A 16,381-nucleotide genomic window follows, 5' to 3' on the forward strand; every position below is an offset into this window, starting at 1 on the left:
TATATACTGTAGGACACCGAAAGTTATGTCTTCCCTAACTGACATAATGAACAATTAACTTCATAAAAACTGCGTGGCTCATCTGTATACAGAGTGCGAGTGTTCACTTTCAACCTGTGGTAAAAAATATATTGATCTACTCATTTGCCACTAATTGTCCCTATCAGTAGTGTGTCTGACGTTGTGTTTATGTATGTTTTTGCATGTGTGAAAATAATACACGCATCTCTAAACACATGGTTAGGCCTGCAATTTTCTATCATCTTAAGAATAATCTTATGCTTGAGGAATTCAAATGATACACTGCCTATATTTACTATTGATCGAGAAAAAGCAAGTGTGTATGAGTATTCAAAGGATATTGAAAACAACGTGGTGTATAAGGCACATGACAGTCTTTAGGATTACATCATTATTTTTCCAGCTTTTTTTTATTATCATCCTTTAATGGTTGGTTCCCTTACTCGGTCCACAAAACTGTACAGTTACACAAATGTTGTGTTGAAAAACAAAATCGATATCCAAGATTGAGCAGTTCAGTCTTCTCCAGTCTGTAAACATTGCGAAGGAACAAGTGAGTCGCTTCAGTTCTCAAACCCAATCGGTAAGGCTGCTTTGCCACTCACACAAAGATCTAAAATAGGCTTGGAATAAAACTAGGGATTGTGTCTTTTCTTTTTTTCTTTTTTTTCTTTATTTTTTTTTAATTTCCATAGGAATTGCAAAATAGACGAGACATCAGAAAAGGCTTGTGAGGGTAGTTTGTGAAGGGCTTCTGGATTCATGGACTTCTAGACTTCCAGGCACTGATGTCAAAACCGACGTCACAGTTGGCATTGTGGGATTAGTTAAATCTGTTAAGGTCGTGGGGGTGCTGGACGGGCTCATGGACGCATTGGAAATTTCTGAAGCCGGGCCGGATGGCGTTCCTCCTTGGAGCGTTGACCCGTCCGACGCCTTGTCGACCCCGGTGTTTTCCTGTCGTAAAAGGTTCCGCCTGAATTTGGCTCGGGCATTTTGAAACCAAACCTGCAAACCAATTGAATGTGATATTGTTCCAACTGTTAGCAAATTGGGAAAGACAAAGAAAATATTTGAAATAAAAAACACATCAACAGCAAAGCAAAGTGATTGCTTGTTGCTTTAATTTGGTCTGCACTTTTCAGATTACTGCTCAGCAGCCCTTTTAAAAGAAAATGTTTTTGCCCACATGACCAGCTTCCTATAAAACGTCATCACTTTTTGTGTTTGTGTGCCTTCAAAGCTTTTTCATTTTCTGAATTTTAGCGTTTGTTTTGTTTTGGGAAAACACTTTCCTAATGGAATCATCTGAATGAAACTTGAGTCAGATCTCATAACTTTCATTTCACCCAAAAGCCAAAAAGCTCTAATTGTATCCATCTTATTAGGTTAGAAATCTCCTCTACATCCTACGTTAGACTTCCATGAAAGTGGATGTTTATGGAGCAGCTACAGTAAACAAGGTTGACCATTTATCTGTAGTTACTTCTACAGCTGTGGAAAAAATTAAGAGACAACTTAACATTGATTTCTGAAATTGGAGTGGTCTCTTAATTTTTTCCAGAGCTGTATGTTTCTGATACTGGTGATTTAACTGAAACAGATTATTTTAACGTGTGGACAATCCGGTAACCTGCCATTGATAACGAGGCCTCAAAATGCATCTGGCTGTAATTATTATCTCTCACCTGTAAAACTCTTTTTGTTAGGCCTGTTTTTTGTGCTAGCTGCTTTAAGTCCTTCGCATCAGGGTTGTGGTTAATGGCAAAGTAAGACTTCATGGTCCTCAGCTGGTGATGTTTAAAAGACGTCCTCATTCGCTTTGTCTTCTGATTTGAGGTGTACTGCGTGTCTCGGTCCAGGTGATCCCCGTCGTTCTCGTTGCAGCTCAGAGCTGAAACACAAAGGGGGGGATTTTACATCATCTCTGGACATTCTTATACTGAACAACTTAATCTTCCGTCTGAGATAAGAATGAATCAGACCAACTGAAGAAAATGAAGGTGATGTAGTACAAAATAAATGTCAATTTCTTTAAAATTAAGAATATATATCTATAACACAGGCTACAGAAATACCCATAATCCTCCAGTGCTTCTATTTATTACCTCTACCCACCATCTTTGCAATGTAAGATATAAACACATGAACAAGAAAATGGATATGCAATTCTGTCACCGTTCTGTTTTTAGGATTCTGCATAAAGCATGTTCATTAATTACAGAGTGTGAGTAGCAAGTTACTGGTCACTTTGTGCTCTTTACCTGAATTATCCAATCGGTCCTGATATCAAGCAAATGATCAAATCGCCACGTTCTCTGAGTGAAATACTACACTGGGATACACTGTAGGAGCCCAGAAATTAACAAGATTGGATTCTGTGGCTTAAACATGACTTCATTCAATTACTTCCTTTCCTTAATGAAAACACGCCGTATGGTATTACAAATGTAAAATGAGAGACCCTTTTTCCTTAACCAGTACTGCAAATCACATCTAATATCTTTCTACCAGATCAGCCACTAATTACATGAAAATGAAAGAGCACACCAACTCGACTACTTCCTTGTATAATAGCAAACACATTGGATGTTGAGTAGGGCACAAGATATTTTCATATATTTAGTTCCTATTTCAAGTTGTACAATAGAGCCATTACACCGCCAAAAAACATAACCGTTATTAGTAAAAGGGCGTGGCCATCCGATTCTGACGCCCCTGCTTTGGCATGTTCTAGAATAGCATAACTGGGGCATGTTCTCTTCTCCATATTTAAATTCTCCCAGTGAGCGTCATACATTCAGGAATAATGGTACATAAACAAAAACCTTACATTGGACAGTTCATCCTTTTCAGTTGACTAGAGCTATTAATTACCCATAACAATGAGGTTCCAGGGAATCCTGCTACCTGGTTTGACAGGTAATACTGTGGAATATTTGATCAAACAGATAAAACAGATTATAAAGAATAAAATGCTGAAACAGTGTGCATAAAAATGTAATCAATACTCCTGTATCTGCATTCAGAAATTCGCCATTCATGTTGAAAGTGTATGAATTTAAGTTGAAAAGGTTAAATTTCCGTGGGAGCCATTTAGTGACTTAGGCTTGGATGGTACATTTAAATTTCCACTCTCTCTATATTTACGCATAACCAACCCACTGTATTATGTGTTTCCACCGTGTAGGAGGTAGGATTCTCTGGTATACAAACACAGTTTCGGGTCCTGGGTTTGGAAAGTTCAAAGTTTTGGATTTAATCTGGGCCTCAACTTTTTTTTTTTTAAACGGTGGGGTCCACGTTTTGCAGCTTGCTGAAAAACGGCTTTATAGTGGAAGGTGGACATCAAGGTGTGTCTACGCGAATGCTGCAGGGTTTGTGTCTGAGCTACAGGAAGCCCAGGAAAAATGTGATGACCTGTTTTTAATTTGTATTTTGTTGAGGTGGGGGGGCTGCATTTCTGTGGAGTTGTTTGGCAGTGTGGCAGGTGGCATCATCTTTCTGCAGTTTATGCATTCCAGATGAAGTTCTAGTGAAAGAACTGTAGGCAGCTTGTTTGAAGAACAGAAGCCTTTCCACTTGAATAAAGGTGTCCCTCCAGGAATACCTAGCCGGACAAGCTTGTGTACCATAACATGACAACCAGATCCCTATTGGGAAACTTACGCAACACAGATGAGATCACCGTGATTTGGCATCTGAGATCAGTATGTAATTATGAATGCATGTCTGACGTGATATTCTGGAGGGGTTTAGTATGGTAAAGCTTGGCACTGTATAATTGTTGACCTTCTCTCTTACTTCAGACATGTCCTTGTGTTATTTTAAGTCTTATTATGAGGAAGATAGACATTTGATCCAAATGAGAAGTCTTTTTTTCCAAGATCATTTACTTCTCCCTCATTTATTTTCATTGTAAACTTGGAGGATACTGGCGCTGGTGAGATGTCTAGCAAATCCTGATTACGTGGAGATTTACATGGAGATTTAAACAGGGATATCACACTCTCAGAATACTGAGGGAAGGTGATAAAATGTTAAAAGGTGCTACAGGTTAGTCATTAATTGTTAATCGCCAGGTTGTGCGTTAATCATACTATTTACTTGTTTGCTATTTACTTAATTTACTGGTTTTCATTTACATTTTAACATCAGTTATGGATTGCACCAGAGGCCACAGTCTGTATAGAGGTTTTTTTTTGTATGGGTCAGTACATATTTTAATCAACAGAATACAGCCAGAAGTGACCTAACTTTATGGTAAAGTTCTGTACATCTACCGTCCCTGCGCTGTGGGGGTGCGGCTCTCTCTGTAGTCTATCAAAAGGACTGCAGCAGTCACAGAGAACAAGTGTTACCTTGCAGCCTATTAAATGTCGCCTTTGGTATTTTGTCTGATTCCCTAGTACTTAAAAACAGTGCATTAGCCATTAATTCATTTTAAACCATATTATTTTCAGTTTCTGTCAGTAGAGATTCTGCATAATGACATGTATATATTTGATCAGTATAATGATGATTTTACAAATAGTAGTTAATTAAAAAGAACAACGCTGATGCACAGTAATATTTTATTTTTTTACTTTTAACTATCGTTAGGAAGGGAAAGGTGACATATTGACATAAAAATATCAATCCAGTGTGGAATTGACCCCATACAAATTTTACATCTGTTGATTTACTGATTAACACTTTATGAATGTTAACAGAATAATGTACCATCTCAACATGATTCTTATATGGAAAGAGCTGGTGCATTTGTGGGAAAACATAAGGGGCACTGAAGGAGGACAGTTCAAAAGTATCACCGTGCACAATAATTTATAATAGGGACTACTGTCTCTCACAATCCCAACAGTGTAAATAATTTAATCAAGATAACTGCGTGAGACACTGAAAAAAAGGCTTAATAATTATCTGCCACTACCTTTGAATTAACACATGTGAACAAAAATGTTAGTAGTGATTTCAGAATTTAACATAAGATTCAATTATTTTCACTGAAGACTAATGTTGTAATATCAAAGAAAAAGACAATGGTAGGCCAGTGCACTGATCTAGATGCACAATGGCTTCCAGTTTCTATTTCCTTTACATAGCTATTTTAGTAACTATAACATTTGTATAGATACATAGATACATAGATAGATATTCCACTTTTTGTGACCATAGAGGACTTAACAATACCTTTAAAACCTTCAGGAGATTGGATTCTTGACAACCAGAGTTGGCAACAATTGACATAAGATTTTATCTGGCATGTGTATGAGAGGTTAAACTGTTAATTAGAATAGTTCAGCACTTCAGGTTGAAAATAGCTACTTGAGTGTGTACTGATCGCCTGAAGCAAAGGTCTGGTTTCTTAAAAAAATATTTTTCTTTCTACACTTAATTAAAAAGCCTTTTAAAACAAAACACAATTGGGGGGAAAGATGGAATTCGTTTGTTTTATAATTTAATTTGTTGTGCCGTTGTTGTTATTTTCATTGTTTTTGCATGGGCCTGTTTTTAGCAGTTCAAAAATGTATGGTGTTGGTTTCAGGACTGAGAGCAAAATACGAATACATATTGATTGTGCTGTAGTACAAGTTGTATATGGCAATATGGTTTCATAATAATAAATACAAATGTATGTTTTATTAATATTATATATATTAATATATATATATATATATATATATATATATATATATATATTAAATAAATAAATGAGTAAACTTGCTGCATGTCTACCAGAGAAGTAAGCAAGATATGGCTTTAAATCCAGATACAGCTTTATTACTTTATTTACCTCATTTTCATTGTTCCCTAATAGAAACCAATATTAGTATTTTAAATGAAGCCTGCATATATATGTCTTAAAGATGATACACCAATCCACAAATGTAGGCATTGGTCTGAACTCTTCGATGTATGTAAAGGATTTATAATAAACAATATATTTTTAAACTCTTAAAAACATTTATCTAATGTGCCTGTACATGACCGTTATAACATTTTAAAGGGTGTTAGATTTGTCTGGCATTTTAAATAAACACATACATACATACATACATACATAACATTAACATAATAATTACCATATCATAGCCTGTGCAAAAAGCACTGGCACAGCATTACTGGAATTGTGACTACATTAATGGTTAGCATGGTGTTCTTATTAACATTATTTGTGTTACTGTTATTCAGAAGAAACCCTATATGGCAGATTCTACAATTAGTATTATTATGCTTTAAGAGTGAGGAATAATATATTGATATGGGGCATCATTTATGTTGTTGTCATATATTTTGGGATGTGTCATGTACACACGTTTTTAATTAAAGTTCCCAAAATCATTAACTGTCACGTTTTATGTTGTTACATGAGAAACGTGTCCATCATGCTTTTAAACAAATCAAGATCTCGACAAATCTTAAGTGGCTCCGTTTTAAAACACGTATTTGGTGCCATTTGCAGATGGAAATAAAATGTTACGTCTACGATGGTTTCTTAATTGCTGCAAAAATAATTTCGTGCGTTTACTGACGAAAATGAATTGTTCAGGTTTTTGTTTAATGTATTATTAATAATAATCATCATAATAATAATCATAATAATTAGCCTGATTTATTTTAGAAATACTTATGTCCTTGATTTTGTTAAGGCTCTTAAACCTGGCTCGAATTAAAAATATAAATTGTAAAATATATGTATATAGTGTTTATTACTGGGAAAAGTTGTGCAGCGTGTATATAGTGTTTCTTACTGAGGACAGTTGTTCAGAATACCTTGCAAAAATAGCAGATCAAAGAAGTTATTGTATAACGGAGGGGTTGCCACGTAAACTGTAATTAATAATTAACTAATTACGTATACGTTCAAGCCAACAACAAAATTAAGCCACGTCTGATCAATAGACATACAATCTTTGTATATGGTCGGCTTTGATTTGAAATGATCCTTGTTTTGACTGTTTCTAAGTATGTCCTCCAGGGGACAGCAGAGCCCCAAAGCATGTGCATGTTTTCCACTGGTGCGTCTGCAGAGCCAGAACTGGTTGTGGAGGTAAGGCTGGATTAACACACTGCACAATTAAATCATCGCTAATAAATGATCCGACGGCAAACATAAGTTTAAATAAAGCTGCCTTCTCATACTGCCAGTAATTACAGCCCTGGTCAATTATGGATTGAGTGTTGAGCATCAACATGCTTACTACATAATGATGCTGCCCTGTTCATTTTCTAATAGAGGTGCAGGAATCACTCTGATCTGCATTTGTTCTCCTCAGCTCAATGGATTCAGCTAGGTTTAAAGACACAGTGTAACAAGTCATTTCAAACTAGTGATCTTATTTTTAAAAAGAGAGCCAGTTTGGGGCTGGGATTCTGTAATTAGCTCAGATATACGTATTCCTTAATTACATCATTGGTAAATGGGTTATGCCTTAAGTCATCAAATGGTAAAGCCTGGGTAAGCAGAGAGTGTTTAAAGTTGTAGAAAGCGTTTGATTACGTGCACATTACTTTAATAATAATAATAATAATAATAATAATAATAATAATAATACATTTCAAAATCTTACTTAAGCAATACACTGGTACAATAACCCCTGGGGTTGCATCGGCATTAATAGTATATATACAGTATTAATAGAAGATACAGCAAGTACAGTCATTTAGTGGCAAAACGCACCCTGACGTCGCTTTCTTTTTAATAACTTTCTTTTTTTGTCATTTGCGACTGACTGCACACGCAAAAAAGGCAGGCATTTCCAGGCCTTAGCTCGCTTTCATTGCAGAAACGCACAAGGTTGCTAATGCACCGATAATTCGTTTATATTATTCAAATTGCCTTTAATGACACCAGAGAATTGGTTAATGAAATTTAAATGAAGGCAGTGACAGTGTTATTGAAAGCCTTCAGCTTCCTGCTTGATAACATAGTTTCTCCCTCAGCCTGGGTCATTTGGAGAGCTGGGCCGACACTGCTGCAGACTTCACTTTTTATTTTCTTCTCTTATTGTGTGTCCTTCTGTTTATACGAAAGATCATCGATTAAACCAATTCAATCCAGTAAAAAGGGGGTATATTGAAACTAATATAGAGAGATTTCGTATTTTGGAAAAAGGGGCCTTGTGCACAACTTAAGGCCAACCTACATCAGATACAATTGTTAAAACTCGATTATTATAATTTGTTTTTATTACATAGTGCTACCACAAAATCCTTGATATATAAATGCATGAAGCAGTCCTGCCTGTGGGAGGTTTTCTCTCAAACTCGCACAGGGAGTATTTTATTCCGGATCCTGTACAGGTGCTGGTGCGCTCAACAAGCTTCCCGACATTGATTTACTGACCTAAAACCCATCAAACTGCAGTTCAACAAGTGAAAAAGAAATGATGATCACAGGAGCCCTCGTTTTTAAAAGCAGCCTTTTTGAAGTCCGGCCTCCATCTGAGCCATTTTCCACTTGTCAGCCTCCATCCTCGTCCTAAAGTCCGCAGACCGCCTCCCTCCGCACACCGGGCTGATGCTGAAGTGCTGGACGGAGCGCTGCTGTTCTCCAACACTGGTGCCCTGCCTGCTAAACCCGCACATACACCCCTGCTAAACAGAGGCTCGAGTTGTGAAAGATTGCTCATGATTTACTGTCAGATAACTGGGGGAAATGGACAGTGTTATCTGCATGATCCTATGTCATTGTAATGAGTCAGTATGGTTGTTAAAGACACACACATCCTATTTATAATGTGAAATTACACCCCATTGGATTTAAAAACGAAAACAAACGTGCATCTCCAAAAGCTTGTGTTTTTGGGTTATTATTATCCATATATGCATTTTCAATAACCGCTTCATCCAGCACAGGGTCGTTATTATTATTATTATTATTATTATTATTATTATTATTATTATTATTATTATTTTGATAATTTGTAAAAACGAAGAAAAAATGAATCACTTATATATGTACAGTTTTCATTTTTTATTTTCCAGGTGCTCCGTCAGTTTTATCATTCTAATATATTTATTTCATTTTTTGTGTGACATGTTTTAACGGTCATAAATGTTTCATACACATTCAATGTTTGTGACGGATCCGTCTATGTTTATATACTTGTTAGGTCACACCCATACTGCAACTTATATAGAGATTATTTTAAAATAACGAAGTCTAGTACATTATGATAGTTCTCACATTTAATATATTTTTTTCGGGTTTGATTAGACAGCAGATATAATATGTTTATTTATATATATATATATGTCTACTAGACACAAAGGGATGAAACTTTTCTTTATTGTCTCTACATTTGAAATGATCACTGAAAAGTTTTTATACTTTTTGTATGCTTTGTATCCCCCTTTATTAGGGGGAAATGAACCCGTTTGGACCTTAACCTAAAAGCAGCACATTTTTGTCCCCTAAGGACACATTTCCCTCCCCCAACTTTTCAGTCAGGTGTCCAGTGTCCCAAATTGAACAAGTGAGAAAAAACAAAACATTTATTTCCCTCAGCGTTTCTATGAGTTTGAATAAAGAAGGGAATCCATTACAATAAATGGTCTCAAACGCAGAAAACGCGCTGGGCGACAGAGCAACTTTCCTCTGAATCTTCAGGCTCAATGTTTAAAAAAATCACGAAATGTATCTAGTTTCAAACTAAAGAAAAAACTCTATTTTGCATTCGATATATGTATAAATTGTATTATATACATTTTATATTAGCGACATTTTAATGATGCACAATGCACCATAAAAACTTCAATTTAACCCGGTAATTTTTCTTTACTGAAGGATTCATAGTCCAAAAGAAAAGAAAAACGTTTCCCAGAAAATTACACAGTGGATGTGCATTGATTAAGTGCATATTTATTGAGTAAAAGCCATAGAGATAAAGGAAACGAGATAACTAAAGTGGTATCTAAAATGTTTGTATAATAATTAAATTAATAATAATACATAGGAAGCCCAAAATACAGTAAATCCAATATTTGCCTACTTAAATTTGAAATTTGAATTCCAAAAATCTGCTTTAACTTCAGAGGTAGACATTTAAAGATTGTGTATTATTATTTTTGGAAGCATATATATATATATATATATATATATATATATATATATATATATATATATATATTAACTCATTTTCGGTCAATGCATCTCATAAAAAGCTCGACGTGTCAGCATATCACCCTGTTTCATATCGTGTTTTCATAAATAATGATGGTAGTCAATGAAAATCCCAAACCAACACTTTCATTGATGCTTAATTTAGCCCACATTTCTGCAGTATTAAAAGTATTTACCGGCAGCAGTGAAACTAAAATGCTGGCTAAACTGGCCAAGATTCCTTAAACAAAAAGGGCTCCTTAACAGCAGGCTTGACATAGTTAGACAATATCTGTGTTAATTCAGCCGTTGATGTGGAAACAATAAAACTTGTAGGAAGTATTTGTTAAAAAAAGATTGAGAAATCGCTTGCAGCATGTTTGGGGAGGATTAAAACACGAAATATATTACAATATAAGGTCTTAACAATGACCTAACATGTTTTAAAATAATAAAAGTATTTAAGATTGGCTTTTCAATCTCATTTGATCTAACAACGCCAATAATAATAATAATAATAATAATAATAATAATAATGTTCTATTAAGTGTACACTGCAGACTTTTTACTTTTTATATATAATCTATAAATAGGCCCAAATGATATCAAATAATAAACAAAGATCTACTACTATCATACAGTTAATTCAATGTTAAACGTCATTAAAACCTTTTTTCCCCATAGACAAACTAGGCTAATTATCTACGTTTTACCTTTAGCTAATTCGCATTGTCTATAATATATATTATTTCACAAACATTGATCAAGCTACTTAAATGTAGTCTTCATTACATTATTTTGCACTGTTAAACATGTAGGTTGAAATATTCTATGTAGGTGGCTATTCATATTTAAAATGAAATCGACAGCACATGGTTCAGTCTAATGTAATCAATAAACAACTACAGTGCAAACAGCCATCAAAGCAAGCCAAAAATATGTATAGGGTATGCATTACAGATTCATCATTTTTTCTGTTCAACATGTACCTGCAAGGGATATAGCTCTAAAAGAAATATCAATAAATAAGACATTTAATGTTAGATTATCGAGATTATAGTTTGGCACAAAACGGGTTTCTTGCATGAAGTTCCCAATTAACCTAAGGTTGTCATTTAATTATTTGTGAAAGCCGTGTGGAGAATGCATAAAGTTATATAACCAACTTTTTCTGCATTTCAATACAAATAAATTTTGAAATATCCCGTCGTTTTCAGCCAAGTTCACAGGTGGTCGCTTGAATAATTTAAACGGTATCAGGGATGTAATAAATCAACTCCTCTTGTTGCACCGTTTCAATTTGAAATAATCAACTTCAATTAAAAAAAAAAAATCTATATAGAGAAAATAAACACCATATCCTACCTGCGTTGTAGGCCGCCAGGTCTGCGCCAGGTCCGGGACTTTTCCTCTTCCTTGGCCGTCCCTTTTGGACTGTCCCCACGCCATTATAATAGGGCAGTCCCAGCGCATTGCCCGTCCCTGTCCCCAGTCCCCCCTGTCCTTTGCTGGAAGCTACATCCGTGTGATTGAAATGAGTTTGGTATTCCCCCTGGATCAGTGTCTCAAAGTGAAGCCGGCAGTAGACCAGGTTGTCCTTCATGCCAAAGTGGTCGCCGGTGGTCAGCATCTTGGTGCAGGTGGTGCAGGTGAAGCAGTTCAGGTGGTACACCAAGTCCCTGGCCCGCATCACCATCTCGGAGGCGGAAATCCCCAGGTGGCATCTGGCACACCTTTGCACCGAAAACCTCCTGGAAGAAAGCACTACGTGTCAGTGAATATCAAAATAAAACATGGTCACACTTCAATATTTAAAAAACAAGATGGCTATATACAGTGAGCCGTTTCCAATGGGATTATTTCAAAAGGAGAAAGACTTGTAGGAAATCGGTCCAGATGGCCCATTGAAAATAATATAGATATATCGATTTTTAAATAATTATATATATATATATATATAATTCGATTTTTTTTAAGTTATATTCCAATTATTAAATCTAAAGCTGTGCTGTGTAGTTAATTAGCTGTAAATTGTGACTTCCATACTTGACACCGAATTATATAAATAATTAAAATACCAACCGACTTTCAGGAAAGTAGACTAGGAACCGCACATAGCCTATGTTGATTAGAAAGTTTGCGTGGCAAATAACTTGTTTTTCATACTACAGGCAACTATAAATGATCCTACTTTGGTAGTGAAATTATTATTATTATTATTATTATTATTATTATTATTATTATTATTATTATTATGCAGATACCATTTTAATGCCAGTAAAAAAAACTATGAAAAATGTATAAATATATATGGGATATATGGGATTTAGGCTTTATGGGAAGTGAAGTCGGCTAATTAAAATGATGGCTGAATTGAATCGAAGAGGCTCGGACAACAACAACATTTGGAGGGCTTGCTCTCTCTCACAGCCAGGCCAGCAGTGCCGCTAAGCTGCGCAGTTCGTAGCGGTGACTGAGCACAAGGAGCCCGGTTCACCTGTAGTAGTCCTCCTTGCAGTAGATGCTGCCGTCCTTGCTGAAGCAGGTGAGCTCCGACTCCAGGTTCAGTTTGCACTCGCAGCACTTGAGGCAGCGCATGTGCCACTGCTTGTCCACGGCCAGCAGGTAGTAGCGCTCGGAGATGCGGCCCCCGCAGCCGGCGCACAGGGCCGCCCGGTCGCTGCTGATGGAGGGCATGGTCTGCAAGGGAAAGAAAACACATTCATCAGGGACCTGTGGGCCACAAAGAGCTACATGGCTAAAGAAAATCTGCATGTAGTTCAGGTAAAACGTTTTTGATTATAATAAAAAATACATACAAATGCACTGTAACCGGGAAAGTTTAATTGTATATGTATGGCAATCATTGTCATATATACAATAACACGCTAATGTCTATATTTACAATTCATCAAATGTTTTGCACACACATTGGAAAATGTACTGTTTCCGCAAAATTCATGTGTAAGATTATCTTTAAGGCTAGCCTACTCCCATGTATCAAAAATGCATATCCTTGGAAATTGGAAATTAATAAACGATAATAATAATAATAATAATAATAATAATAATAATAATAATAATAATAATAATTCAAACACACACAGACACAGCTTTAGATTTCATAAAATCAAAACTGTTTGATCACTGCTATAAAGTAAATGGCTAAGACATCCCCGCATGCGTGCGCAAAACATAACACAGGAAGGAAAATAAAGTTTTTAAAAAGCAGCAACATTGGTGAAAAACACAGAAACAAACAGAAAGCAATATACAGTCTGTATTGTAATGGCAGAGATTACGATCGAAATTAAGATTTATAATGAAAAGTCTGACTAAGAACAAAACCCTCAAGTCTGCAAGCCTTATATAATGGCATTTGGCCTGATCTGAAACTATGAACACAGAAAATAAACAGCATTCGCCATAGTGAGACAAACAGCATAAACTGCCAAATTATTGCAGAAATGAACTCAGGCATATGTAACAACAGAGGTAAAGGAAGGTAAACTTGGAAGGACAGGCCCAATTGGCATTATACATTAATTAATTTTAAACACACACATACACACGCATATATGCGTACAGGCCTATGCACAGAAAAATACATATTAGATATAAAAAACAGATACTACTATAAATGTTTTGCTGTGCACAGCAAACACAACAAAACGAGGGATAAAACAGTTTGATTTTACACATGTATATCCAGAAATCAATGGCCAACACCAGGGTTACACTATTCTTTATAAATTTACTTTTTGCGTTTATATTTTCTTTAACACAAATTTTCGACAAGACACTCTTATTATGTTATGAAAATAACCGTTACTAGCAAAGCTACAACTATTAATAAAAATATGCAATTGATAATATGCTAAAATAAAACATAATCTTAAAGAATTTCTGCATGAAAACTTGATTAAAATTAAGGGCATCGAATACAGGTAATACACAATGATAATGCATATAAAATACATTAGTCCTAGAAAATGTCTATTGAATTTGTTGCATGCATCTTTTTTCTTTATTTAGACTTAATCGCACTGAAATAATGCGCAAATGTATATTGTATTATCGAGTAATTAGGTAATTCAATGGCATCCTGATTGACATTTCAGATATTGTTAATTTGGGTTTATTAAAAAAGATATGAAACGAAATAATAGTTTTCCAATAGTATAAACTGTTGGTGTTTAAAGTACACCATTATCCTTTAACAAACCAAAGTAATTGCGTAATTATGTTTCCTTGCATTGCTGCAAAATCCCTCTCACTGTAACACTTTTTCTAATACGTATATGTATTAAAACGGGCACCGATGGTCCCACAGTGGTCTTGCCTACCGTTTCAGTCTCTCCCATATCTATAGCCGAGCTGATGGCAGCTGAGTCGCCTTTTCCTCTCCGGTCCATTTCGTCCAGGACCCCGTGCATCTCGCCTCCGGGGAGGCCGTGGAAAAGCATCGTTGCAACGGCTGAAGGGTGGAAATTACACGTGTTTTCTTCAGATCTGCAACCCAAAACTTCCATAAGACGCAAACCTAGCCCATGCATTGAAAGTAGAAAAAAAAAAAAAAAAAAAAGCTTTTGGGTCTGTGTTGTCTTTGCAGCACGTCAAATTCCCAGGTCAGCAAAGAGCAAGCAAACAAAAAAAAAAAAAAATGAATAGGATAAATATGTTTCTACAATTTGCATTATTTGCCTAAAATATTAGCAGTGAGGAGTAAAATGCATTATTTCATACCATGTTCTTTTTTGTGTATGTCCTATTGTTTGGTCTAATTAACTGTTTAAATCTGTGCCTAGGACGCAAGTTTCTTTCTCTTGCTTGTTAAGATTGAAAAAAATAAGACTAAACGAAATGCATGCGGAACAATAAAAACATGCCACCATTAGCAAATGAAAAGACAAATGCGCAATCTGATATGGATCTGTCACATATCTTCAGACCAATTCGTTGTCTATCAAAAACAGATTTTGCTCAATATTTATCCTACTAATAGAAAAATAATCATAGGAAAAAATAGCATGTCATGACAGGAAAAAATCGAATAACAGCACTATAACGAATTGTCTGTGACATTACAAAATAGATTTCCAAAAAATAAGAAAAAATAATAACAAAGCAAAGTCTTAAAGACGTATAGCTGACGAGTGCATCTCCTTCTCTCGGACACTAGTTTACTGCAAATTTGTTACAGCAGCCCGTAAAACACAACCTGAACTGGTTGCAAATGCAGTGCGTGTTGTTGTTGTTGTGGCAAATTGGTTAATGAAAAAAAAAAGAAAACATTAAAAAGCAAGATCAGGTCTTGGTGCTCGGGCTGCGGACCTCTTACAGGAGCTGTTGTTTTCTTGAGAAGTTTTTTTCTCCTGTGTGAGAGTAATTGAGGAGGAGGAGTTGTCTATACATGCAGTTTGGATAATCCCCTTCCAGACTCTAGCTGCGGCCTCCCAGCCCTACTCCGCGTCCCCGCTCTCCCGACCTGCGCCGCACCCGCGCCTTTTCTACAGGGACGCCTACGTCACGCCCCCTCCAGGGCTCCTATTGGCTGCCCAACGTCACCAAATTCTTATTATAGCAATGTGCTCAGGAGCAGCCACTTCAAAGCTAAAGACAGTCTGCTTCGTGTTATCAGTGTCCTGTTTCTGCCGTCACTCCAGCTCGTCGTGGCTGTGGGCTGCTGCTGCTTCTGCTGCTTCTTCTTCTGCAGTTTTCTCCATAACTACAGCAACAGATATTATGAGTCTTATTGCTACTACAACTAATACTAATGTCAATAATGATAGTAGTAGCAGTAGTAATACTAATTATACTACGACTACTTCTAACACTTACTTTCATGTAAATAGAAGATACAGTAACACAAGTATTGGGCAGCAAGTTCTTGACTTCATCACCCGGCATCGGTGCTGCCTGTCTGGGAGATCCCGGCTCTAATCGAGAGAGCCGGCCCGGTTCTGTGCTTTTGGTATTGTTGCCCGACGGGGGGGTTGGGGGGGTTTGTTACGCAGGCGCGTAAGGAGGGAGCATCTCAAATAACGCAACCAATCAAGCTGATTTTTCTTTTCTTTTTTTTCTGTTTCTTTTTAGGGGGGATGTGTGTGGGTGTAGGGAGGGGGGGCTGGGGGGCGTATTTTATTTAGTCAATGTGGGTTATTCCCTTAATGCTGTGAGCTTTAGACTTTGCAGTCACATTTTAAAGAATATTTTGGACACAAGCGCTGTTTTAATAGGGTTAGCTGGTAAGCG

The 16,381-nt window shown here is 36.3% G+C and overlaps 1 protein-coding gene across 5 annotated transcripts; it reads right to left on the minus strand.

The window, feature by feature from the left end:
• Positions 1-412: 412 nt before the first annotated feature.
• LOC136758496 (LIM/homeobox protein Lhx2) lies at positions 413-16,048 on the minus strand. Of its 5 annotated transcripts, none has more exons than XM_066712919.1 (6): positions 15,968-16,048; positions 14,473-14,603; positions 12,624-12,826; positions 11,492-11,877; positions 1,710-1,915; positions 413-1,029 (listed from the first exon to the last, which is right to left on the minus strand). In XM_066712919.1, exons 2-6 carry the CDS (start codon positions 14,590-14,592, stop codon positions 739-741), a joined length of 1,206 nt encoding a protein of 401 aa, XP_066569016.1. In that variant the 5' UTR covers positions 14,593-14,603; positions 15,968-16,048; the 3' UTR covers positions 413-738. The 5 variants fall into 5 exon arrangements, with proteins under 5 accessions (XP_066569016.1, XP_066569015.1, XP_066569012.1 ...); XM_066712918.1 differs by having other exon boundaries at positions 14,473-14,638; XM_066712915.1 differs by lacking the exon at positions 15,968-16,048 and adding an exon at positions 15,468-15,914 and having other exon boundaries at positions 14,473-14,638.
• Positions 16,049-16,381: the final 333 nt, after the last annotated feature.

The sequence above is a fragment of the Amia ocellicauda genome, chromosome 9, assembly GCF_036373705.1.
Source record: "Amia ocellicauda isolate fAmiCal2 chromosome 9, fAmiCal2.hap1, whole genome shotgun sequence".
Lineage (NCBI taxonomy): Eukaryota > Metazoa > Chordata > Actinopteri > Amiiformes > Amiidae > Amia > Amia ocellicauda.

Coding starts and splice junctions, on each gene's coding strand:
- LOC136758496 (XM_066712915.1), bottom strand. CDS start 15,541: ATGTATAGACAACTCCTCCTCCTCAATTACTCTCACACAGGAGAAAAA. Junction 14,639..15,467: donor TCAAGAAAACAACAGCTCCT/GTAAGAGGTCCG, acceptor TTTGGGTTGCAG/ATCTGAAGAAAACACGTGTA. Junction 11,878..12,623: donor TGCAAGGAGGACTACTACAG/GTGAACCGGGCT, acceptor GCTTTCTTCCAG/GAGGTTTTCGGTGCAAAGGT.